At 37.2% G+C, this 26659-nt stretch overlaps 1 protein-coding gene across 4 annotated transcripts in view; it reads left to right on the top strand.

Annotated features, from left to right (window-relative positions):
* Window positions 1–26659, top strand: part of LOC103142608 (guanine nucleotide-binding protein G(q) subunit alpha-like) — a 56365-nt gene that overhangs the window by 8014 nt on the left and 21692 nt on the right. For 3 of the 4 annotated variants that reach the window (XM_016674637.1, XM_007558755.2, XM_016674636.1), the window contains 6 exons: window positions 14354–14538; window positions 15228–15382; window positions 16258–16386; window positions 19392–19521; window positions 20195–20348; window positions 20767–25329. The exons of the other annotated variant lie outside the window; for it this stretch is intronic. In XM_016674637.1, coding sequence (XP_016530123.1) covers window positions 14354–14538; window positions 15228–15382; window positions 16258–16386; window positions 19392–19521; window positions 20195–20348; window positions 20767–20957 — 944 coding nt within the window. In that variant the 3' untranslated portion in view covers window positions 20958–25329. Of the gene's footprint in view, window positions 1–14353; window positions 14539–15227; window positions 15383–16257; window positions 16387–19391; window positions 19522–20194; window positions 20349–20766; window positions 25330–26659 lie in introns of those variants that run through there. 4 annotated transcript variants of the gene reach the window in all.

Here is a 26659-nt window from a genome sequence, read left to right as displayed (position 1 = left end):
CTAACGCGGCAAGTTTTAAACTCTTACCTAGAGTTCTCCAAAGGATCATAATTCATCACAGTAGGTTGATGTAATTATCCATTCAGGTCAGCCTGTGTCCAGTTTGAGTGAAAGGAGGCGCACGCGATCCCGCTGAGGTAAAGCAGCGGCAGCGCGCGAGGCGCCATCTGTGTGATCGGTCCGCTCGATGTCGGCTTTTAAATTCAAAAACTATAAACCTATCCTTAAGGATAAATCTGCTCTGCTAGTGAAATGCTAAGAGCAAAAGAGACTCTTGCAGCCCGGCTTTAAAAAACAAAGAAAAAAAAAAACTTCTTTTTTTTTTCCTTTACTAGAAACGTAAACAAGCAACGCTTAGCCTGGCGACGGGGCTAGTAAAGCATGGCGGGTCGCCAGGCTTATAATACACTGGGGGAAACCCTGAAAGTTATTGGGGCCTCAATGGTTTTTGTCACTACGGAAAAAAATGTAGATACATTTATCTGCTTAATTTGTGATGGGATCTGGATTCACGGTGAATATTAACTAAACCACATAAAATGCGGCTAAATAGCCGATGTCAATATGATTGTAATTTCACGGATAAAAATAGTACATGACCGATTTTTTTTTTTTATGTTGTCGATCAAGATAAGGATAACAAAAAAAGTCTAGCGCGACCTGCCGCCCTGACACCAACTCTCACACATCTTCATTCACAGTCTTACTTGTAAATCAATTTTTCTTTTCTTGTACCTTTTGATGTTATTTTGTCGATGCCTCAGTTTTATTCGCTGGGAAAATCAATCAGCAGCTTGAGGTGACTCTGCTGCTCTCTAGTGGCGAGAAGCTGTAATGTTGGCTGGTAACAATCGGAATGCATTATGGGAGATATAGTTTGTAGTCAATTCGTGCTGAAAACCTATTTTAAGTCAATCATGGGCTTATAAAACGCTGGGGGGGGCCACATGTGGCCCGCGGGCCTTGAGTTTGACACATGTGTTCTAGATGCTCCATAGGCTTCCATTTACTATTTGGTGATCTACTTGTAGTCCTGTTTCACAAGAAATTGTAACGCCACAACCAGAATTTCAAATGGCACTTATGTCTGCTTTTAGATAAGTGGACTACAAGTTCTTGCAGGGTTCTGTCTCAGGCTCAGAAATAATCAGCCCCGGTGGGTAACTGTCAGTTGATTAAATGGGCGACATACAAAGTTGATTAGCCACAAGCTAACCAACGAGTACAGCGCTGGTTGAAAACAAAATTGAGGAGTGGTTTAAACTGAAATGAAACATAGTTTATTACAAACTAAGAAGAACAAGGGATATATTTTGCAGACTTAAGTATAGCAATGCTGGTAGTAAAAATAAAGTAACTACTTAAAAGTACATGTCACTTTGTCTAACTACAAGTAGCAGCAGCGTTTGCTAAGAAGTCGGACGTTGGTTATGTTGGAAAAGCTGCGCTTGTTACTTGCCTAATTTTTGTCATCTTAAATACATGTATTTCTGACTTTTAAAAACCAAATTTTTGATTTTTTTTTTTAGAGATTGTGGGACTTGAAAATATAGAAATGAACAAAACATTTTCTTGAAAGCACTGCTCTACTGACAACAAACACGTAAATGAACTTAATGCGTTTTAATTTGCCGTAGGGAATGCGGGGAGTGCCAATGAGATCACTGGATTTTGGTAAAGTGTCAATATGCCATCAAGCTGCGGTAATTATCTGACCTGTATTGGATATTAAAAAGCTGTATTTCTATGTTAATGTAGATTACCAATGATACAGAATGTAATACACCATAAAGTACAAAATTACATAAAGTTGTTATAGCAATAATGCATTTTAAATGGGGGGGGAGAACCCATATTTATGAATTTGTTTAATTTTCACTTGAATACGTTTGGAAGAGTTTAACATTTTGAGATGATGTACATCTTTTACGAATAAATCACGTTGTCACAATCATTTAATCAGAAGAAAAATAGATATTTATTTAATTCCAGCTTTGTTTTAGTCAGTATGCTTTTGATTAGTAACATAAAACATTTCCTATTTTTGTTTAAACTACATCTTCAAACATACAATTGAAAAGCGTTTCCCAGTGGAGCTCGCATTTCAGTCGACTAGTTTTTCCTGTTTCTAATAATGTACTGGAATGGTGAGTTCTTGGGAAAATAATTTGGAAGTCGCAGTACTTTATACTTTCAGTCACCATAAAAATCTAAATTGCAGGAGGCGTTTTTTTAATTTTATTTCCTGCTTCTCATAGTGTTAGTGAGCTGTGGTTGTCTCACTTCATTTGGAAGCTATTATGGTCGTCTTTTATCCTTTGAGTAGACCTACATGCTCTATGTAGCTTTATTATTTACTGGTTTTGCGTATTGGATCGCCAACAACTACTGTCTTGCATTTAGTTTGACTCTGTTTTGGTTGTTTCACTGCTTCTGGTGGCAGCATTAAAATTAGCATTGAAGTTTTAATCAAATACTTGTACATCTAGAAAAAATGTAATATTTAATATTTCTTGCCAGTCATGTCAGTAAGTACAACTGAGACCGAATAAAGGCTATGGTTGTGCCAGAAGGCATTAAAACCTGTTGACCAAACTGTTAAAATATCAATACATTCTTAAAATTAAATATTATTGAAATATTTCCAGACCCGCCAGGATTTCGTGGTACTTTTTGTGATTTTTGCAATAAGTGTTTGTGGTAGTAATTTGGAAATATTCCCTCTTATTTATGACGATAAATGCAACTTTTTATTACTTGCAAGTAAAAACGTTTTTGACAATTTTTGAGAAAAATCTGCAGTAAGCTTCCAATTATTAGTGCAATAAAGTGTGGGGATTTGTTGATTCCTCATGAATCTCAACAATAATTCTCAAGAAACTGGAGCGACTGATTTAAATTGGCAGTAAACGATAATAAAAAGCTCTTTTGGGCCGGATTTGGCCCAGGGGCCTTGAGTTTGACACACGTCAGGTGTTTCTTTGCTTCAGCTCAGGTGATTTCATTTAACAGGTTTTTGCTGAGCTGCAGTCAGATGAATCAGGCGCATTTAAGCAGGAAAACATCTAAAACATGCAGGACGATGTTCCTAGAGGACCAGGTTTGGGAAACACTGCCCTACATGACGACTTTCACTTTTTTAAAATGACTGGCAAGAAATCAATTATTGCACGTTTACGCAATACTTTTTGAAATGTACTAGTAAGTGGTTTTTCAGTAAAACGTTTGCAACTCTGACACTGTTGCTTTGTTTGTTGCTTTGTTCTGAGTTAAACTGGAAGCTCTTTATGTGGCGTTGTGGTTAGAGCTCTCTAGTTCTGGTTTGATGCAGCAGAGTGAGAAGCTCATCTGCTACCTGTAAGAAACACTGGTGGTTTTGTTTGAAGTTTTAGGGGAAGGCAAGTATTCCAGCTGTTATTCCAGCAACATGTTGTCGTTCCCCTTTGGTGTGGTGAAGAGTGGAGCAGTCGGAAGGGCAGCCTTCTGCTCTGTACTCTGAAAGAAACTGCCTGTTCAGAAACCAACCAATCAGAACCAGGAGGAAGGCATAAGCATGATGGCGCTAAGACCCTCCTCCTGGTTCTGATTGGTTGTTTCTAGTTAGTACTCATGAAGAGGAGGAGCAGCTCTCTTACTGCTGCTTTAAAGAAGAAGGCCTAGGAAGATATTTTAAATACTGTTCATAATCTCTTTGCAAATTAGAAATCATAAGATCTAAGCATAACAAGAAACCAATTGTCAACTGGCCACAAAATTCTGATCAATGCATCTCTGTTTGTGATTCATATCCGTTTTCTTTTCATTTAGTTCTTTGTTTTAATAGAGGAACAGATCATCTGCTGGCTCTTCTTGGCAGCACAACCCGCCTCTACCAGTTTCTCTTCCCAGACATTGCCAGCAAGGTTAGGTAGATACAGAACATGTGGGTAATGACAACTCATGCTGGTATATCATGTAACTTGTATTTGCACAAAATGCAATGTGACCTAAGAATCTATTTCAAATATGTACTTGGTATCACAAGCACAAACGTTGGTGCAGGATCAGATGTGAGAATATTCTTAGTCATGCTTGACTGAGTGTTTTTTTTTATTATTATTATTTGGTTATCACATTTTTCTTTAAAAATATAACCTGAAATTAATTTTGCAAGTTTAAAAACTTTGAAAGATACAATATTTTACCCATACTTTAATTGTATGTTTAGATTTGCTTAAGGATTAAGAGACTTGAGAACAAAGATCAACATCCAATTTTAAAATGGCTTTAAGTCAAGACTTTCATTTTTAGAAGATTGTTTGACAAAAGTTGGGATTTTAAAGATAATAGTTGAATTTGATCAAGCTAAGACGTTAAATCTCATCTCCACGCCTCTTCAGTTCACATCAGGGCTGCAATCAGTTCATGCAAATGACAGGCAGAGACAGGACTGATGATTAAAATATTAAGATTTTGAATTAAGACATGCAAAACAAGCATGAGGTTGGTCTCGCGTTGCCTAAACCGGTTAGCATTATCTGGGTTAATAAGTATTTGTTTTTGGCAACACCCAAAGTTGTCTCATGCATGGAGCTGCCTACGCCCATTATGGCTTCTCTTAGCAAATCTTACAGTGAAATAAGCAGATAAGCCTCAAGTTGGCCATATTTGTTTGCCTCCATGTTGGCTGCTTCCAAGGCAACGGCAAACACGGTTGGCTTTTGTTGAAATAACAAAACTGCAGACGGTGGAGCTGAACAGTCCACACTGAAAAGATAAAAATGACCCAAAAGAAACTCTGGAGAGTTTGTTTGTACAGCAGTATTTTTGGACATCGCAGGGATTCCTCCTCGTAGCTCAGCTCTCCTCAAAGGTATTTGAGGAGAAGATACTTTAGTAAGTCCTCACATGTATAATTATGCATTGGCTAAATTTAATCTGTCCTTTCCTAAGTAATTTTTATTTTGTGTCTATTCTGTCTGTTTTTTCAAGCCCCGTAAGATGAATGGTGCCACTGGTTTCACTACATCCGACAGTCAAAACCAGTTATTCCAGTATCTGATGAGTCTTCGTAAAATGAACATCTTTATTATAACCTTTCCGATTGTTGGGTGTGTTGCATAGAATTTATTGTACTGGTGAAACTGTCTGTCAGCATGTCACTCAATTTAGTCGTTGGTCTGACGGGAAGGTATGTTTTCGCACCATATTTTGTGAAATTAAAGACGGAATGTTTGATTTGCTGGAGGTGCTTAAAATACCAGTAGACCATAATAAACAATTTTTTTTCTTTTTAAAATGGTCCGTTTTAATAGAGGCATGTCCTTATTCCCTTTTACAAAACTCTTGAAGCTGAGATTAAGGCTTTGTTTTGCCACTTTCATGTGTTCTGTGAAAGGCCCAACGTGACCGAGGGGTTGAGGTGAGCCTGGCGGTTACCTTCTCTGTTAGCGACGTAGTTGTAAACCCGCATCGTCTGACTTGTGTAGGCACAAGCCAGCTTTGCGGCTTGAGTGAGTGATGTAGATGATGTGTGGTTTATGCGACCAGTGAGGTCCAGAATTGCAAGACTTGAATCATTTCTGATGAGAAGATCAAACATAAAAATAAAATTTGAAGGGCTTGTTCTGCCATTACACTGAACGCATCCACCATTATTGTTTTAAAAGAACAGGATGGGAAGACTTCAGACCGATTTTTATCTTCAGTACTGATGTTGAAGGTGGACATTGCGTTATCTGTGATTTGTGAATGGCCAGAGGCGGCTTGGAATCGGCTCACCTTTCCAGGTTTATGATGGGTTTTGTAAGAGTGTAAGCCTCATTGTTATGATTTTCTTTGTAATGTCATTAGAGGCTTAAATGTCTAAGCAGGATCTGAACCGACTAAAGCCACAGAACCTGCGAACCACACTTATTGAATTATTCAGGAACTCCCCTGAATGCTAATGTGTTCTAGGGTCAAATTTGAGGCTACCTGACACCTACGTTTCAATTACCCCCAAAAATAAACACTTCAGGTTGAATTGGGAAGATGATCTGTTAGACTTTTTTTTTTTGTTTTGTAGCCACATTTTTTTTTTTTTTTTTTTTTTTTTTTTAGCAGATTTGTTTTCAAATTTGACACTTTCTATTCCTTAATATCTTGCAGGCTTTCTCTAGATTTGAAGCTTCCCATTACCCTTCTGTTGTTTGTTCATTTGTAATGTGGCATAGAATTTAAATCAAAAGATTGACATTTTTCAGTGTTGTCTCACTGAGTCGAGGCTGCAGATTGTAATGATGTTGGTTAAAAAATGGGCTTTCAATCGATGACACTATTTAATTGTTTTATCCAATTTATTACAAAAAAATGCACAAGCTTACAGAGAATACATAGCATAAATTATCTAAAGAGCAGGATTATACCAAAATTTCTAAATACAGATGCTAACAAAAATAGTGCACTGTTTTCAGTAACAGTATTTCTTTTTGTCAATTTCATTTAGCAAAACAATACCCACAATTCGTTTGTGTTAATATCCTTTATGCATGCATATATCTTTAAATCAGTTTTGCAATTATTCTCTTTTTATTACTGCTTGTCTTTAGCCACTATGTGATTTCATTTGCCTGTCAATTTGCATTTGATGCAAATAAAATTTTACTACTAAGGAACAAATAAAGAATCATTCTATGCTAAAATAAATTGTATTTTAAAACAAACATGGATGTGGCAAATAAAAACATTATTTTTATAGTGCAAACAAGGATTTGGTTAATTCAAACAGAAACCCTGTGCAGTTCCCGTCTTTCTGGTAATGTTTTTCTTCATGATCAATTATAGCAGAGTATCTTGCACTGGTTTGTTTCATTACTTAACTATTTAGTAGTTCACTGGCCCGTAAACTATTAGGCCAGACTGTTCTGTGATGTGGAGCTTCGCAACTGGGAAGTGCGTCCTGATTAGAGCACCGTCATCGGACTGTTGGTGTTTGTGAAGATGATTTTCAAGCAGATAGATTTAGCTTATGTCATCCAGAAGGTTTATGACTTCACTGCTGCAAATACAAGAGCTTTACTGGCCTTTTTAAGTTGCTTTGACATCGGTGATTTGTTAGCATTAGCAAAGCTAGCATTTCCTTTCTGCCCCAACGGGAAAGTAGCTCTGAACCACACTTTGTGTTTACCCTGTTGGATAAAGAGTGGTGCTCATGCTGCTTGTTTTCTGTCTGTATGTTAGAGTTTAAAACTTCCAGCAGCTGCAGGGAGGTAGGGAGGTGCAGAGTGGATGTTGCTGAATGAAAACTCAGAAATGTGAACAACTGCAGGCTCAGTTTAGTTTGATTTAGGCACAAATGAGTATCTTTAAGTAATGATTTATATTGATAATGATTATTTCGACACCCTTTCTAAAGAGTCCACAATCCTTTTGAAATCCAACATCATTGTTTTTTTGTTTTTTTTAAGACTTTATTGTTAAGGTATGCCTTGTTAAATATAGCTACCAATCCCACCAATCAGTTGTTTTATTTAGAGTTGCATGCATGCATTTGTCTGGAAGATGAAAACTTGAGTTTCATAGGGAGCTTATAAAAGCAAGACAGGCAGGTGTTTCATTCTTCTCTGTTTGTCACGTCACTGTGTTGGTTGAGCAAACCGAGGTCGACACACCCAGAGTTTCGGCAGATCCATAGCAGTCAGGTCTGTTGAGGACTTCACAGTCCCTTTCTTGTCAGTGCCTGCCTGGTTCATTACTGACACAGATGGCCTCGTTAAGAGCATGAGTTATTAAAGAAGAATCCGCAGGCGAAGACCTGAGATTTTGGGTGTACATCGTGACATTAGTGGTTTAATGAGCAATGGATACTGGCTTCAAGACAGATGAGTTGCCTGTGATGGTAAATATGGAGAGTCACGTGAGCACAAAAGTTTATTTAACACTTGAGATCCGTACTTAAGATATGGATCCAAGCATTAATTTTGAAACTTGAGATCTGAAATCCAATCCTTGATATCAAGGATAAGTGCCTGTGTTAATAATTTAATGGTTTACTAACTGTATAGAGTTAGAGGCCATTGAGACAGTTTTTATCTTGAATTTGCGTTTATTTTCCTCCCCTACACCACATTGTTTACTACTATGATTCATTCTTTTACAATCCTTTGCCTACAAGTTTAGAAAATTAAAAATCCATGTGAAAATTAAGTTATTTTTAGTACTTAAAAAAAAAAAAAGCCCCTACGCAATTTTACTTGTGTTTGTACTTATTTTGTTTGCTCTTTTTAGCAACAGGAACTTTTCGGTATAACCAGTCAATGTGATCACATATGGATACACATTAGCTCATCACAATACCTTTTACCTGAAGTCATTCTGAAACTTTTATACAACTTCAGGATGTTGACGATTTGACATGTGCAGCCATCATGTGTATCTGCCGTCATGCAGTCTTGCAGCAGAGCGGCTATTAATGTGCATGCTTAGCAGACTGCAAACTGACTGTTGGAGCTACTAAATTATGAAAACTTTGAGGGTCAGAAAACAAGTTGTGGCCTTGCATGAGTAGTCATCTGTGTTGAACAGCAGCTGGGACTTAAACCACATGCTGTAATAATACACATGCTTACAGTTTGGTTCAGTATGTTAAAATAAGCCCTAAAAATGTTCTTTTAGCACTGAGTGGGAGGAAACTAGAGTGGAAATGCAAGAGGAGAAGAAGACAAAACAGGTGAATAAAGAATAGTTGCCAAAAATGTTCATGTGTTATGAAAAGTAAGATTCTATTGAAACGAATAAGTAGTTTGATCTCACATTATCTCATAGATGCTTTAATAGACCGCCCACAATAGACACCTAAAACTATTCTTTCAGGTGTCCCAAAAGAATAGTCATACAAATAAGTGATTTTAAAGAGCTCTATTTGTGTTTGAGAGACTGACTGCTGTATCATGCGGTGATGATTTTATCAGTGCCTAAGAAAGGAGTAATAAATGGTTGTTTCTGCCACGTTTAGCATTATTACAACGGTACCACAACAAAATTTTGAAACACATTGAATGCAAAACACATGTGCCTTTTTTGCAGACAACAATATTTTATATGTTGTCTGCAATTTTTTTCACCACTGCTCTATTGTACAGACGAATGCCAAAACCATTTTTACTCCATTTGCTCAGAAAACTTTTTTTTTTTCTTTACCAACAGCTTTATATACTTTTACACTTGAAAATATTTCTACCGGTGTTCAATTTATCCTTTCTCAACATGGAGGAACGTTTCTGACTGTCTTGCTACATGCAGATTTGTTTTGGTTTTGTCCTGTGGCGGTGTTCACTTGAAGCGGGCCAAGACTTATGTTTTCAGAGGAACGGTGTTCACTCTGAAGATCGACTGCACATTGACACGTCCCCAAACAAACTGCGCTGTCCGAGGAAACCTGCTTGACATTCACTCAATAGGGCTGGTGTGAATGCACCTTAGCATTTCTAGCAGTTTTTTTCCAATGACCTTTCCATATTTCATATTATGTGTAGTTACTGTTGAGCGGGGCTCCTGCACAGCAGAAACTGTAGGCTGCTACATGACCCTTTATAGCTTCTCATCAAGGCTCCTTTGTGGCGAATAAAGTTTAAATTCCTAGAATAATCTTGGGGGAAAGTTCCCACAAATGGACACTCAGCAATAATTAAGTTTTTCTACATCGAGTCGGGCCTCCAGCTGTGCCATCTGACCCAACTCTGGGCTGTTTAATTATTGCAGTAATTAAAACTCTTTGGACATCACTTCCTGTTTGATGTGCTTGGATAGGCTTCTCAGGAATCATTTACTCAAAGTGCTGTTTGCTTCCTCTTTTTCACCCTTTGTGCCTCCTTTTTGTCCCTCTTGTCTATTTTGCAATTTTTTGATGTGTTGATGCTGAACTTTGGGAGTTTATTTTGCTGAAAAATAATGCTGCTCAGATTTTTGCTTTAAAGATGAGTTATTATGAATAAGCTGCAGGACATAGTAGTTTTTCTACTCATGACAAAATAAAAAGATTGTGTTGTTTTAAGTCAAAATTATCCCACTTGCTGATAAGACCCTCATAATCTTTTACTTTTGCTTTGACTCAACTTGTTTTTTTTTTGTTTTGTTTTGTTTTTTTTAGTCTTGCTTCTGTTTGATCCAAGTTCATCAGTTCTTAGTAAATGTAACTGGCTAATATGCAACTGTTTTGTCTGGAGGATATTTTTTTTAATCTTGGCAACAACAATTTTTTGTGAAGATTTATCAACCTATTAAAACAAAGGCTGCCATACCATAGTCACGCTGGGGTGATTTTACTGTTTTGTGGATTAGTACTGAAGTTAAAGCTATTTGCATACATGAGATGGGCATCTCAGCATGATGGGAGGGATACTTTTCTGTTGTTCCTCCTAAGCATATCTTGTAAATTTATGGGTGTGACCATTTTATCAGTCTAGATCCAGCTGGTGATTAACAACTAGCTGATTTTTGTCTCACAGACAACAAATAAGTCAAAGGGAAAAACATGGGACAAATGACCACAAATGATTTTCTTTAATTCAAGTGCTGGTGGGAACTCGCCAAGCAGTTGCTGTCTGTAAGGTGCAACTCAAAGTTGCCGTGGTTTTGCACTTGCAAACAAAATTCCTGAAAAGTAAACTTTGAATCATAATAAAACCACTCTAATAAAGCATCACATTTTTTGATTTTAACAAATTTGGTGGCATGTTTATTTGTGAGAGTGAGGTGCATTCGGATTATGGAAAAAGCAATGGAGCTACATAGTCAAAAAAAAGATGAGGCTCGCATATATACACTGACACGGCTGTTTTGAAATTTTTTCACTCTGGGTTTTTAAAAAATTCTAGTTTGTGGTTTCCCAAAACACCAGATCCATGTGGATGTGGATCGGTTAAACGGCAAAAAACTTTCTCTGTGTGGGTGGGGGCTTGGTTTTCCCAACGGTCATAAATTTCTTTTGACTGACTGAAGCACTGGTCGAGGATGTTTTTTTGTTTTAAAAAAATGAAAAAAGTCAAAGCTGAGCTCTCTGGATACAAGCTGAGGCTGATCAGCTGGTGTTTTCTGCCACATTTTTAGAAGTACAGTGATGGAGTTGCTATGGGAACTAGCATTACCCCTCAGGAGTCGCTCCAATGAGTTTATAGTTGCTTGTCCATTACAAAAGCTTCTGCTTGCTATTTCAGGCTGGCAGCAGTTATGTTGAATTAAACTGATCATACATGCAAAACTCAAATCCACTGGAAGGTAAACACTCTTTAGTTTGTCTATGCAGAGTGTAAAATGCTAAATGGTAGAGAAATGCTCAAGGTAAATTAGCAGACTGGATACGTATGGGGATGTTTAGTTTGCTATTAAAGTGACAGTGTTCAATTAATTTCTAAATCTTAGTCAAAAAAGGGCCTTTTTCTCACTCTGTAAGCTACACTTTTTGCTCTTGAGCTCTAGTGAATTTAGAATTTAATCTGGGATAATGCATATTTCCCATTGCCCTGTGTTTTCTTGTCTAATATTAGGTAAGGACAATATAGATGGTGTTTTCCTGACTCGTGCGTCCTTAAAAACCAGTGGCAATTCCCTCTTCTATTTCTTCGATTGAACTCTTTAATAAAATAGGAAGTGGGATATCTAATAGTGTCTTGGCCCAGTTGACCCAGCGTTAACAACTTCAATCTGGAAGGGAAACTCCAATGTTGTCTGACCTGCTTTTCTCAGTTAAAGACCCTGTCTGGTTAGGACCGTCGCAGGGCACACAGCACTCCCTCACTGTACACTCCTGTCTTCATGTCCTTGGGAGACATTTTAAACTTTTCGTCTTAGGAAGCCTAGTGCAGCACAGCACACATTCTGTTATCTTATCAGTCACTGCTGTTTTTCTGCAGAAAACTTGCTCCAACTTGCAAATTGTTATGAAAAGATGGACTCAATACAATTCACACAAATACTGACTTTCTAAATAGGAAACTGATAGAAAACTTGACTGCACTCTTACTAAAACCTTTTTTAATGACCAGCTAATATCTTAGCTGCAGCAAATAATTCTTCTTTGATGAAAAAGACCCTGTTTGGGGGTGGGCATTTATTGTCTTTATTCTTTGTGTTGTGTATATGAGGATGCACAGCAACACAGGGACTGATATACCACTTATTTACAAGGGCTGTGTAATTTGATCTATTTCACAATATTTATTAATATTCTTTTCTTCAGAAAGTATCGCTTTTTCATCCGTGAGCATCAATGCATTAAATCCTACTTTGAGTTTCATGTCAAATCCACATGAATTAAGGAGGCCTGTTGCAATAAATCAATTAATCACATGATAAATTAAAACGAATCCAAAAATTTCCATGTGCATGATTTGTTTTCTGTTTTCCCTTTCTACCAAAAATTGGATTAAAAGGATCTTCAGTCTGGTGCTTTGGTCTCAACTAGCTCTGCTTTTTTTTTTTTTTTTAAGGACAATTATGTGAACAGAAAAATAATTTATTTAGTCATTTCTGCTGCTTATTTTGGACACTTAAAATATTTTCCAGCTCCAGTGTTAAATGTATATTACTAGAAAGTAAAGTTTGATCTTTGAGCAATTTTTTTTTTACATGACATGCTCTGTTTTATATTAAATGAAGTGGGTAAGTCCCTGTTTTTCTTTTTTTTCTTCTTTTTTTTTTGATCACCAGAAAGATTCACTGCAGTTTGGATCAATGCCCGGCACACACTAGTGTAGCCTTCTTCAGTCTTGCCCATCGTCAGCACTGAGGTGTGGGTGGACAGACTAGACCAGTTTGTTGCAAACACACCCATTTATAATCAGAGTTTGATGTCTTTTATACATTTCAAACAAAGGACTTGTCAATGAGTTATATTTTAAGTAACTATTAAATGGGTGGAGTTAGGCCTGTCGCGATAAACGATAAATCAATTAATCGGATGATAATTAAACCTATCGACCTCATTTTAATTATCGGCTTTATCGTCTCTTCCGGCCTTTTTTCTGTCTGTTGATGACACTGAATCAAAACAGGCTCAGCTCCGGTGCTCTCTACTGACCCTCCTTTCCTCATTTCCTTAGTCTAATGTCCAGCGCACATTACACAAGTTGTCGGCCCATTTTCAAACCCTGAGCGACCACACATTAGCCGACAGAAATCTACGGTATAACGGTTCGATCGGGTGTGTCGTGCCGAGTGGTGTCCAGCCACATGGGCACAAAATAATGGCTACAAGTCCAGTTAACTAATTTTAAAACCAGGCATTAATCAGTGCTTTACTAGAATCTACCTGTCACATGCATCACAGTCCTGACTGAATGAAAATAATTATAACCTATTTATGTTGCGTTAACGAAGAACAGCTGAAAACCTACCGGGTTTATCAACTGCAGTAGCCATTTGGCTCCAACTCCTCCCCTTGTCATTTCTATAGTCTTTGCACTAATGTTGAATAAATATTAATGTTTCCACATATCATCTGGACTTCAGGTTGTGCTGTTTCAGCTGTTTGGGATTCCCCTCGTAATTTCCCCTCAGAAAGCACGGAGGAGAATCCGTGCTTTCTGATTGGCTACCTGTGACATTCAGTGTTAAGCTCCCAGTCGGGGAAAACCCCTGATTTAGATCAGAGCAGCCACCATGATCTACCGTAACCCACTACACACTGCAGGGTGATCGGTCAGATCGGCCAACGATCTAAGATTGTCATAAGGGGAACATAGGGGCAAGAAATGGTGTAGTGTGAACTATTGCATTAGGAGTCGGATGTGCCTTTTTTCTCTATTTAAATCTAGAGATTACTGAAGGGCAATACAGACTTCATATCTGCACTCTTTCGGTTGAATGCAGTATTTATTTCCACTTTGGCTTTATGTTGTTTAGTTTTTATTCAAGTACGTTTTTTGTTAATGGAGACTGAGAATCCGTTTTATTTTTATTTTTGGTTGTTTTGTTTATTTAGTTTCAGTTCCAGTGTTGCGTGTTATTTTGAAAATAAATATCAGGAAATCGCATGTATTAGTCATTTCCATGAAATCAGTGTCAAAAGGTCTTGAAACAATATTATCGTTTATCGCAATAATTTCTTTAGACAATTAATCGTCCAGCAAAATTTATCGTGACAGGCCTAGGTGGAGTAATTATAAATGCTGTTTTTATTTGCATCTTTTAATGGATTTCACTCTACGCACCAATTCCTCCGTCTCACGTTTGCAGAAGAACTAGAACCACATTCTTTTTAATCATTCCCAGTCGCAGCCCAGCACTTTTAGCCGCTATTACCTTATTTTAGTTCATGGTCACCAAAAATATGTGAAGTCAAATTTGTGTTTTCCACTAGTTGATTGGTGATTTTGTGTATCGTCTTGTCTTTTAGGGACAGGTGAAAGTGGCAAGAGCACTTTCATCAAACAGATGAGGATAATCCACGGGACAGGCTACTCAGATGAAGACAAAAAGAGCTATACCAAACTGGTCTATCAGAACATCTTCACCTCCATGCAGGCCATGATCCGTGCCACCGAAACCCTCAAGATCCCCTTGGAGAATGAAGAGAACAAGGTCAGCTGTACAAATGGGATGCGTGTCAAAATTTTTTTTTTTTTTGGAACCACAATCAGTAGATTTGTGCAAAACTGCACAGATGTGACTTGTGATCCCTGGTTGACTATCATAATTAGACTTTTTGTGTAAATCTGCTTCATTCAGTTTTCCAAATTAATTCCCTTTCAAGACAGTTTCATAGAGCTATAAGGAATATATCGTTTTTATAAATCAATCTGCACCGTCAGATCATGTGATAGTTTCCCAATCTCTTAAAAACAGCGAAATAGCCCTTTAGCTTTAAATCTGCTGCTCCACATTTAATGTTAGTGTTTGGCAATATTTTCCTACAGTTGCTTACAAATTATTTACAAAACATCTGCCACGTTGTTTGTAATTTTAATTTTTTTTTTTTGTCCTGAAATGGTCCCACACAGATCAAGCAGTTTGCACAACTGATTCTTGCCTCAACAAACAATGTTTTCAGATTTTAACACGATGAAATTGGCTGCAAAGTAATCAATTTGCGTTGCACCCAAATTGATTTAACTTAAAAAATCTACCTTATTCTATTTCAAAATGTTACGATAGCTACAACGTAAAATTCTTGGCATCTATGAATCTAGAAGATTGTTATGAAGACAGCAAAATGCAAAATCCTATATACCATGATTAGTTGTTGATTTCATTTATTGATGTATTTTTAGAATAACGCCCTTCTGGTGCGGGAAGTGGACGTGGAAAAGGTGTCGACGTTTGAAGAGCCGTACATCAGTGCGATAACGATGCTTTGGAAGGATCCCGGGATCAAGGAGGCTTACGATCGTAGGAGAGAGTACCAGCTCTCCGATTCAACCAAATAGTATGTCTGTCTGCTATGTGCTGTAATTGATTTGACTTTTTCGGACACTTCTGGAAGGAGGGCAAACATTTATGGCAGATGAGAGAACCTAAGAATGGGATTTATTTGAATCAAATGTTAATTAGCCTCATTTTGCTCTGTTAGAAAGATCTGAGTTTGGAAAGAAGACTCGTCTAATTCATAGTCGGACAGCAATATTTATACAAATGAAGTAATCATCTAAGTGATTCTTATGTGTCCGTTCTGAATGACAGCAGTTCTTGTTGCAGTCGGCTGGAATCGGCCTGTAATGTTGACACGGATTAGTTTGTCTCTGTGCGCCTCTGTCATATGTTCCCTGCATTCTCGCAGTTACCTTGACGAATTAGGACGAATAGCGGCACCAGAGTATGTGCCCAACCAACAGGATGTGCTGCGGGTTCGAGTGCCCACCACTGGTATCCATGAATACCCATTTGACCTGCAGAATATTTTTTTCAGGTACTGGTTCCGAGTGCTTCCAGTAAAGGCTGACGGACTATAACACGGCTGGTCAGCCAGTGGGGAAACTTTACCACCTCCTCCATTTACCCTCCGCTGCAGGGACATGCTCGGCACTAACACGTTCCCAATGGTGGCTCCGAAAGACTGTCTGTAAAAAAAAAAATTAGCAGGCAAGATCAATTAATTGGTTGGTCTTTGGGAGCTGCCATCAAAGATAAAGATATATTTCTAAGGAAGTGGAGCTCTAACCCCTTATCCTCTTGAAAATGGTCCTATGTCGGTATATCTGAACTCACTTTTGAAGGTGTTTAATCTGCTGTGATGCTTTACTCTCTTTTTTTTTTTTTTCCTTTCTCTCTCTTGTTTTTATTTCCACTTTTTTCTTCCTTTAGCTACCTAAGTGATCTGGGTCGTATCTCCGACGCGTCCTATCTACCAACCCAACAGGACGTACTTAGGGTTCGAGTCCCAACCACTGGGATTATAGAATACCCTTTCGACTTGCAAAGCATCATTTTCAGGTAGAAGACAACATTCACTGCTTTAACCAGCCCTGCATCTGTACCTTATTTCTGCTTCAATCTTTATTAAGCCGCTCTGAGAAACATTTTTAAATTTTAAAAATGTTTTAGAGCATTTAAATGAATATTGGGATTTATTTGTATTCAATCCCAAAGTCTAATTAAACATCTCATCCAGTTGGTAATTACCTTTGCAGTTAGTGCATAGCAGTTGAAAATTAATTATCTACTATTGACTTCATTATTGATTTATAATTGATTTCAGATTGTGTGAAATGGGGTTCTGTTATTAGCAGGCTCTACTTACAGTAGATATGTTGTAGATAGAAATCACAGCTAACTTTGATAGTCATGTTTGAAGAAGGCTTATGGTTAGTTAGACTAAATAGAAACAATATTTTACACTGAAGATCCAACTTAAAAAAACGAACAGAATAACTAAACAAATCTACAATGATCTAAAAATAAAATCTAACGTTAAAATTACATCACATTTAATAATGGAAAACCACAGTGTCTCCACAGCTATGAATGACATTGTGTGGACTAGACAGTGAAGATTTAATAAGAATTTTTAACCAATATAAGTCTTGGTAAAATTGGTGTAACATTTCTAAGTTTTTTAAGGCACAATGATACATTTCTTCTAAACCAATAAACTTTTAACTATTGTAGATAAGATACCTATGACTAATAACTACCTCACTTTGAAAGAAAGATCTGATTTAAAAAAAAAATAAAATCAATTAAATAAGGTAGTTACAGATGCAGCATTTCTACTGACTGGGTTGCCATGTTGCCGGGCTTTTTCAGAGCCGCTGCAATACTGACTGCTACAGGAGATCCTTCCTGCCCACTGCCACCAGGGTCTACATCAACTTTCTGAAGAACCTTGAATTAATGAGTTACAGCAGAATTTATTCTCCCTTTGAGATTAATAAAAAATGTTTTAATTGAATTTACAGTTTGGTTCATCTTATCAAACACTTATTTTTTGGATGTTGTCAGAGCTTCCTGTTGGTGGAATAGTGAATTCTGATGCTGATCTTTGAAGGTTTGTGTCTAATTAATGCATTGAAGATGAGGAATGTCAGAAAGGGAGAATAATAGTTGCCAAGCAAGAGGCCTGATTGTAATAGAGCCAAAATGTGGACTGTGTTTGTTTTATGCATCCTAATCACTTGACTGTCTTGTTTGTGCTGGATATATATATATAAAAAAAGAAAAACTGGACAACCAAACTTTAATCGCTAAATTGATCAAATAATCAAGTCTACATAGAGAAATAAGTTAATATCTCAATGATAAGAAATGTTATAAAGTTCAGGGTGCATCATAGGAGCTAATATGGCTCATATTTTTTTTTTTTTTCTTGTGAGTCGCTTCCTTTTTTTCTTTTTAAGGGAAGAAGAGCGATTGCAAATCGATAGGAAGCAATCGTGTCAGACCCCTCCCACGTTCGGCACGGCTAGAAATAACTCTGCTCGCAATAAGGCTGCGTTCAAGAGGTTTCCAGCAGCCTCGCTGCAGCTTAGCTGATAGGCTCTCCTCTGCTCGACTGTGCTGTTGCGGTTGGCGGTGAATCATTGAATACTCTCAGTGACATCGGTTTTGTGCTGCAGGCTTTGAGGGTTTAGATTGAGGTGGGTTTTAATGGGAGGAAAGCGTTGATTCAGATTTAATTTTAGTGATTTATTAGTGATGCGTTGTCACATTCTTGCTGTTAATTACATGGCTGGTTTGATGCACGATGAGGTGTTTAGCTGATGTATAGCTAGAAGAATAAAACTCCTTGTGGGTCTAAACTGGCTCTGCTTACAGTTGACTGAGATGGTTACAATTGTTTGGACAAGAATCTCCATTAGGGTGGCTTCCTTCATTCTTATTTGGCGTTAAACGTAACAGAACGTGTGGTTTGGCTAACATAGGGGAGCTTATGGAGCTAAGTAGGTCACTTGTTGTTTCTAGAGGCGGGAACGGAGGTCTTCTATGACGGGGTTTTATTTTTGGGCTGACTTTTGGAGGAACTTGATTTTATCTGTGCTGTTGCTTTTTCTGGTCAGTTCACCTTTTATAGATTGATGGTGCAAACGGTGAGTTTTAGCTTAGTACCCCATCATGAAAGTGGAGCTATTATGTAAAATTTACGTATTTCATGTTTTATATAGATGGAATATTTATTATGAAGGTAATCGTTACTTAATTGTGCTATTAAATGACACTATGTACATGGAAAATGCGTAATAATCCTGTTTAAAGGAAAAAGATTGATTTTTGCTACTTTGTTTGATTCTATTTAAAACCAGTAGTTCATGTTTCAAGTCCTTTCACTTGGTTTCATTTTAAAAGACCCATTAAAGCAATATCTAAAACAAATACATACTACAAAGTAACCCGAGTCGAGGAGTGCTGCATTATAATCAAAATTTAAACATGTTTTAAAAGTGTTGCTTTCTGCGTGAACTTTCCCTGTTGCTTGTACATTTTTTACATATCTGTCGCTAGTTTTTCTTAATCCAAGGGAGGATTTGCTCTGTCCACACTATTTTTTTTCAGAGATTCTGGTCATTATTTTTATCTTTATTGTTAAAACAGGCTGTTTGGTTAGCAGGATTTATATGATACTGGGTTTTGAAGTCAGGGATTTGTAGTGATGCTCTATAATGTGGTCACCTGTCTACTTATGAGTAAAAAAAAATTAAACTTAAAACGGTTTTCTTCAAAAAATCCCAACCCCTATGTTCTGATTTAACCCAGATTCTTTACTAAATTGTTTCATTGGGTGCTCTCTTATAACATTTTTCAATCATGCCTGTTAACTCTGAGCATTATTATATTAAACTGTTCAATAAGAGACATGTGCATTCTGCATTTCGAATGTTTCAATTTACTAAACCTAAATATTATCTACTGTTTTACTATCGCAGCCTTATTAATGACAACTAGACATAGAATTGATTGTAATTATGTGTTTCCATTTGATCTGCCCCATCCTGTTCTATCAGGATGGTGGATGTTGGAGGTCAGAGGTCAGAGAGGAGGAAGTGGATCCATTGCTTTGAGAACGTCACCTCTATCATGTTTCTGGTGGCGCTCAGCGAGTACGACCAGGTTCTGGTGGAGTCCGACAATGAGGTAAAACATAAACGCTCCATTTTTCACAGCTGCTCTGGATTTTTAGATTTTTTTTTTTTCTTGCAGTAAAATTTTTTTATTAAATCATATTCATTTATTTCATAAGGCAACCACAAAATGGTGCCATTAAAAAAAAACACATAAAACAAACTTCAACTCTGTTTAATTTAAACTAATGTATAAATGGAGATGTTTTTTTTTTTTTTCAAAACCTGAGGAGTTTGTTGGGGAACATTTATGAAAAATGGCATCATGAAGACCAAGAAACAAATTAGGAAAGTCAGACCTAGAGTTGTTTATTCCAGGGTGTTTCAAAACGATACGCCATTCTACAGTTGCTTAAAAAAGACTGCAAATAAATTGCAAATACTCCCTTTTGTAATCGTATTTTTTTTTTTTTTTTATCAGAATAAATATCATAAAAAGTTGTGATAAGATTCTAAATCTATATTCCCCAGATTGAGCTGCATCTTGGAAGAGGAACTGTTTAAAATGAATGATTAATTTCCATCAGATTTTCTCAACTTTTTTTAGTAGCCTTGGCAAGGTTAAATGTAATTTGCTTATATTGACCTTATCCAAGAAGATGCAGTTCATATCAGTTTAGTTCATATAAGGCGGCAACAAATGACTGTGACCCAGCAGATGAATTTGTAACTCTGTTTCCTGTTAGAACCGTATGGAGGAGAGCAAAGCTTTGTTCAGGACCATCATCACATATCCCTGGTTCCAGAACTCCTCTGTAATTCTGTTCCTCAACAAGAAAGACCTGCTGGAGGAGAAAATCATGTTCTCTCACCTGGTCGACTATTTTCCAGAGTTCGATGGTAATATGATTACTTTGCATTTCACTTTTTTCACGTTGGCACAGATTTAGTGTCGCTAAATAAAATGTTCAAGTGATGTGCTTTTTCTCGCCTTTTAGCTGCTGGTGTATCTTATTTTATTTTTTTTACTTTTGAGTGACATCTTGTGGTTGTTGGGTGCGCTACAATACAAAATAAATTCTTAAACGTATATGTACATTCTTTCACAGACTTATTGCTGTAAAGTATCACTATATACACTAAGCTGAACTTTTTACTTTTGTTCTCTATTGCTTTTTTCAGGCTTTCAAAGTGATTCCCATGTTGATTTTTTTTTTGGGCAAAAATGGACAAAATGACAAGATTCTCTGGTGTCTATGAAAATAAAAAAACAACATTCCTATTGAGCGTAATCATGAGATGGTTGTTGTTTTCCCAGGTCCTCAACGGGACGCTCAGGCGGGTCGGGAGTTCATCCTGAAGATGTTTGTGGACTTGAACCCTGACAGTGACAAGATAATCTACTCTCACTTCACGTGTGCCACCGACACGGAGAACATCCGCTTCGTCTTCGCAGCTGTCAAAGACACCATCTTGCAGCTCAATCTCAAAGAGTACAACTTGGTGTGAAGGGAGGATCCGCGAGCGAGACGCCGGCCTCTCAAGACACGCTTTGGTGCAGGAGTTGCCCTCCGGAGACGAACACCTGCATGAAACACACTGCTGCACAAAGAGACGAGCAACGCTTCATTCTTTACCAGACGCTTATCCCTTTTTGCTCCTTCTCTTCATGCGGTTGTGTTTGGTTTGTTGACAATTTAGAGATATGATTTTCCTGTTTTGTGGTTTTTACCAACTGCTGGTCTTGCACAGTCACAAATGATACACATTTAAACACTTTTGTCCTCTTTTTTGGATGCCTCCGGCACGCCTCTTGGCTCTCTGTTTGGCTCACCTTTTTTCTACACCACATTATCATTTTTTTTTTCCATTTTTTTTTAGTGTTAGAGGTAGACAGGAGTGGGATGGGGGCATCTCTGGGTAGAACAAGCCTTTGTGGACAAAGGGCTCTCTCATGCATGCTATACACTACAGCATGAGTTTGTGACACCAGGCTGCAGATTACTGGACTCCGCTTATCTGCGAAGGATGACTAATTTTGAAATATTGCAACTAGGCAATGCTGAGGTGCAGTCAGGTACTTAGTTCCCTGGAACTCCAATTGTTTTTTTTTTCTTTTCTTTTCTTTTTAATCACCCTGATTTCCACCAGAGCAGACAAGCTCTATTGAATGTAAATAAGGTTTTGATGCTGCCCACACAGAGTGAGGGCTGTTACAAAGATGACTAAATGCTCTCTCTTCACTTTAGATATATTCAGAAATGTTAACTTCTTGAGCAGGTTATTTCCGCTATTATTTGTCTGTTAATTATATTGAAGATGACTACTCAAAGGAGTACACGAGAAAAAGTCGCAATTTAACTCTCAATTCTGCAAATGGTCAGTGATAACACTAGTGGTATTTATTGCTGTTGTTGGAGTTTTCACGTTGCCAAACTCAAACTATCTGGGGTCGATCATTTTTAAAATATATATATTAGTTTGTCACCAGTATAATGTCCGTTCTTTAAATGTTACTTATTGAGAAAAGAGATTAAGGATCTGATGTTAAAATCAGTTGGGTCAGATTCCCATGTTTCTCAGTGGCATTTTTTTTTTTTTTAAATGTCAAAGTCTGAATTGGTCATGTAATTGAAATCATGTTTTCTTGTTTTTTTAAAATGCAATTGGTTATTCCAGATCACTATCATAGTAAGATGTCGGGGAACTACAGCTTTTAGGTTGCTGGTTTAAGCTTCGATTGGTCCTGAACATTCATGGGGCTTTTTTTCCAAAAATAAACACACCGTGATCAAATAGGGTATTTTTTTTTACTATTATTTATCACAGCTCTGTTGATTCAGTATTCCAAACCTTATTTCAGATCATGTTTTTTTTCCAACTTTGTTAATGGAAAAAATTTTATACTGCTGTAAAATATCCAAACTATTTTATGGACAAGTGTTCTATCTTTCTGATGATGCGTCATGTTTAGTTTTTGCGGGTCGGTTTTGACGTAATTGCTGATCGGGGGAAAATAATGTTTCAATGTCAGGTTTGTGCTTTATGCAAATCAAAACAGACAAAAAAAAAAGAAAAAAAAAGAAAACTTTATGGTTAAATATTTGCTGTTTTAAAGATTCTTTCAGATTTTTGGGAAAATTTTTAAGGATGTGCGTTGGCTATTGGTACAAATCCCATATCGTGTATTTTTCCGGGTAGCTGTTGAAATACTTCTCTAAGATTTGTGATTGCTATTTTTGTCTTCACAATGTAATTCAGGTGAGTTTTCATAACTTTTTCATCACAAGGGCTACTCCTAGCAGATCTGATTGAGCTCACTATAGAAGACAAAAGAGAGCTAAAGGTGCAATTGATGACCGAGGTGGGTCGGGGTTTTGGCCAGTTGAACTGAGTTGGATGCAAGTTAAGGGAGGAGGAATGGTGACGCTCCTGTAGGAAGTCTGGCCACAGTCCACTTGTTTAGTTTTTGATTTTAAATGAAAAGGAAAGAGGAGAATCCTCAAGGTCCATTTGGTGTCCTGCCTGTTGGACTGTACCGTCCAGTAATTCTGATGGGATTCTGCAAAGGTCTTCTTGACCTTCATTGTTTTCCATAACGTGCATTTGCCTTTACAACCGCAGTGTTTGACTTTAACTTTGACCCCTTGTTGGAAGGGCTAAGACAATTTGATCCTCGCATGGTTTAGAAACACAAAGAAGTGGGTGGGTTAACAGTTAAGATTTTCATCATCTTTTGTTATTGAGAAGTTGGAACCTTCATGAAGTGAAGTTGACTGTGCTTTGCTTTGATTTCTTTGTTTTTTTCCAACCAATTTATGTTGTGAAATACTCGAGGGATGAACCATTCTGGCTAATTTCCTAGGTTTCTACACGGTTTTGAAGAGAGGGCGATTCGATTTAATCATTTTACAAGTTTGGAAAGCGGTTAAATAAAAAAATAAAGGAAAAGACTGTAGAGTAAAGATAATGCACATTTCAACTCTTATTCTGTGACATCAAAAGGAAAACTGAATATCCGACAAATCAAGGGCTGTTCAATGTCGGATTTAAGATCTGTTTAGCACATTTTTAAAATAACTTTAAGATTAGTAACTCTGGCTCTAGAATCAACTTCAAACACCATTAAATAACTTACAGTAAATGCTGTGCACTTTAGATGTCTGGAATGTCATCAAAGCTGCTGGGAAAATATAGGAATTTCAGAGTAGGTTGGAAATTTTTCATGGAAAACCCCGAGTGCCACATCCCTCCCCTTGCTTTTTTTTTTTTAAAGATTGTTTCAGAGCTAAAAGTATTTCTTTGTCTCTAGATATTTCCATGCATGATGCTTAAAAAAAAAGCTAATTAATCAAGTTCATAGAGTTGCTTTTAAAGTCACAAGTTAATTCGGTGAATGACTAGCATAAGCACATAGCAGGGTTTTGCATTGTTTGGAAAAACCACTATGTGTCACTCTGGATGATGATGATTTTGGAGTTTGTAAAGTCCGTGACTTTCAGGAAGCATGCTGTTCTCCCAAATTTTAGCTTAAAACCGTGTGTGTGTGTGTGGGCTGTCCTCCATTTGATCAGCTGTTGTCACGCAAACTTGGTGGGACTCTGAAGATTAAATTGTAGGCTGTCAGATTTCCAACTAGACTTCAAAAGGGCCCAGCAGTGAAAGTAACATGGCTGTGACACAGTTATCCGAGCAGCTGGGTCACTCCTTTTGAATCTTGTCGTGCAGATTGCTACTTTGCTTTGTTCTACATGTGTGAAACCTTTTCAGAAGTGGTTTAGTTGAAAATCCAGTACAAAGACTGTGCCAAAAACAGACATCCAAAATGTTTTTGAATCTGACCCAACACTTTGGTACATTTTATTGACACATTTCTTAAAAGATTACCTTTTTGTCCCCCAGAAGAAGCCTCAGTATTAGTCCATGTATTGAAGTGCTTACCAAGTAAAGGTACTGGACAGGTCCAATATTGGTCAGAGGAGGATGATTCTGCTGAGTGTTTACATTCACCATTTTCCCACCCTCTTTTTTTTATTTTTTATTTTATTTTATTTTATTTTTTTAATTTGATTGGACTGTGGACTGTCCTGCCACATTGAAGCTACGACACTGCAGTGGGCTTGCATTTGTTAACGTAGATGTCCATTCAAGCATTGTTGGTACTTTGAGGTGTGTGTGTGTGTGTGTGTATACACAATCGTTTAAGCTTGAGCTCCATCCTGGTCGGAGGATTGGACGTACAGTGATTATGATTAAAAGCGATCTTTGCTTCTTGTTCAGTTTTGTTTTATAAGGTTTACACACCTTAACATGTGGACCACTTTAAATGACTTTTTCTTTGTTGATAAATCAACAGTTAAGTTTGTGTAGTGGTGTACAAATTGAAAGTAATGCTTTTTTTTTTTCCTCTTACGTATACCAAATGTAAATTATGTACAATGTGTGCCAATCCCCTTTCTTTGTAAAGCCAGACTCTTAACAAGTGCCGATGTTGTGAAAAATCAGAGGGCCTGTATAGTTCCACGGCCCACTTTTTAAAGCAAACACTAAGTATATGATTAATTAACAAGAAAAAAAAATACACTATTATATATTTAAGATTAATGATGAACTGCTGTTTTTAAGATAAGTGTCAATTGATTTGCATGTGTTGTGTCAGGTTGGGGGAGGATTTGGGTGGGTGACAAACTGTTGCGTCACCCTTAAGAGAAGGGTGGAAATGGTTATTAATTTACAGTATTTTAGCCATATTTCTCTTTTTGTATGTTTCATTTCAACCATTGTTGCCTGAACCTCATTCAGACATGAAAAATGATGATTTTTACATAGCCTTCTCCTTTTAAATGTTTTCAATTGGAATAAACTATGTTCCTATACTCTCCTCTTGCATCTTTGTACATTTACTGGCGTTGCATGTTTTACTTTCTGTAGACGTGTCAGGTTTTTAAAGTGAATGTTTTGTTTTGTTTTCCCTCCACTTTTCAGACAAATCTTTTAGTTCGGGTTTATTGTCTTGAAGCACAATCAAGACTGGCTTTTGAACGCAGGAAAAAAAAAAATCAAGAGTTTCCAAACTACAGCAGAAATTATGTTTACAAGTCATCTAAGCTCGGGTATTCCTTAAAGTATCGAAGTGTCTTTTTTACTTTTAAGACATGGTGCAAAAATAACCCTGCAGTTTTATTCTATTTTTCATATTTTCACAATTTGCAGCTTTCTCCTTCGTAGCCTGATTCTGACTCGTCTCTAAATACTACATGCGCCAACTAGAATGTGAAGGAATAAGAATTAATCGTAGCGAAAACAGGGATGCGTTTTTCAGTTCCACAATGAATGACAGGTCTGCAGACTGACTGATCTAACATCCAGCACTGTGCTGTAATATTTTGTCTTGTCGAAATGAGATGTGATCCATTTCCACAAAACCTGTTTGAGGGTTCAGTAAGAACAATCGACTCGTTTGAACTTATTGGACATTTCCGAAACTTCCAACATCCACTTCCACCTTGTTTAGAAGAATTTTGATGATCTTGCATTGAGGCAACAGAGCAAAGAACAGCAGCACCACGCAGCCCATCTGACGTGTTCGTTTGTTTATTCCTAATGTACAAGACGAAGAGGTTTCTTTATATTTCCTGTGTGTTATGTTTTATAATATTTTGGAGATTTGAGTTGTCTTCTGGCTTTTGGGACTTTAAGAAAATCAGATTTATCTGTATATCACTTCCTTTCTCTTCAAGAAGTGTGGATATTTTCATGATGCAGTTTATTTTGTTTTTATTTACATCTCACCTCAGTCATTGCTGAACTTTGAGTAAACAGGTTTTACTCAAAGGATAGGGATCATTTCCCATGAAGCATGCTGGAGTGTAAAACAAAATTACAGCACCTTAGAAAAGTATTGAAAGCCCCTGAATGTCTTCTGTCACCTTACAAACACAGAATTCAATGTTTGTGATTGAAATCACATGTGATAGATCAACTCAAACTGAAGTATAATAGAAATATATGTTACTGTTCCTCTGTGAAGTGACACAAGGTAAAAGATGATGAGACTGTACAGTAAGGGCAGATTTATAGGATTAAAAATACTGCAGTTAAAAGTATCACTCATTTTCAAAGAAAATACAACTGAGAATGGCATAAAATTTAAATGTGCTGCCTGTTTGTGATGTAGGAAAGTATGGCACTTTTTTTTTTTTTCCTTTCCA

The sequence above is a fragment of the Poecilia formosa genome, unplaced genomic scaffold, assembly GCF_000485575.1.
Source record: "Poecilia formosa unplaced genomic scaffold, Poecilia_formosa-5.1.2 Scaffold98, whole genome shotgun sequence".
In the NCBI taxonomy this organism is placed as follows: Eukaryota; Metazoa; Chordata; class Actinopteri; order Cyprinodontiformes; family Poeciliidae; genus Poecilia; species Poecilia formosa.
Note: the sequence above shows the minus strand (reverse complement) of the source record. Positions and strands in the feature narration are given on the sequence as shown.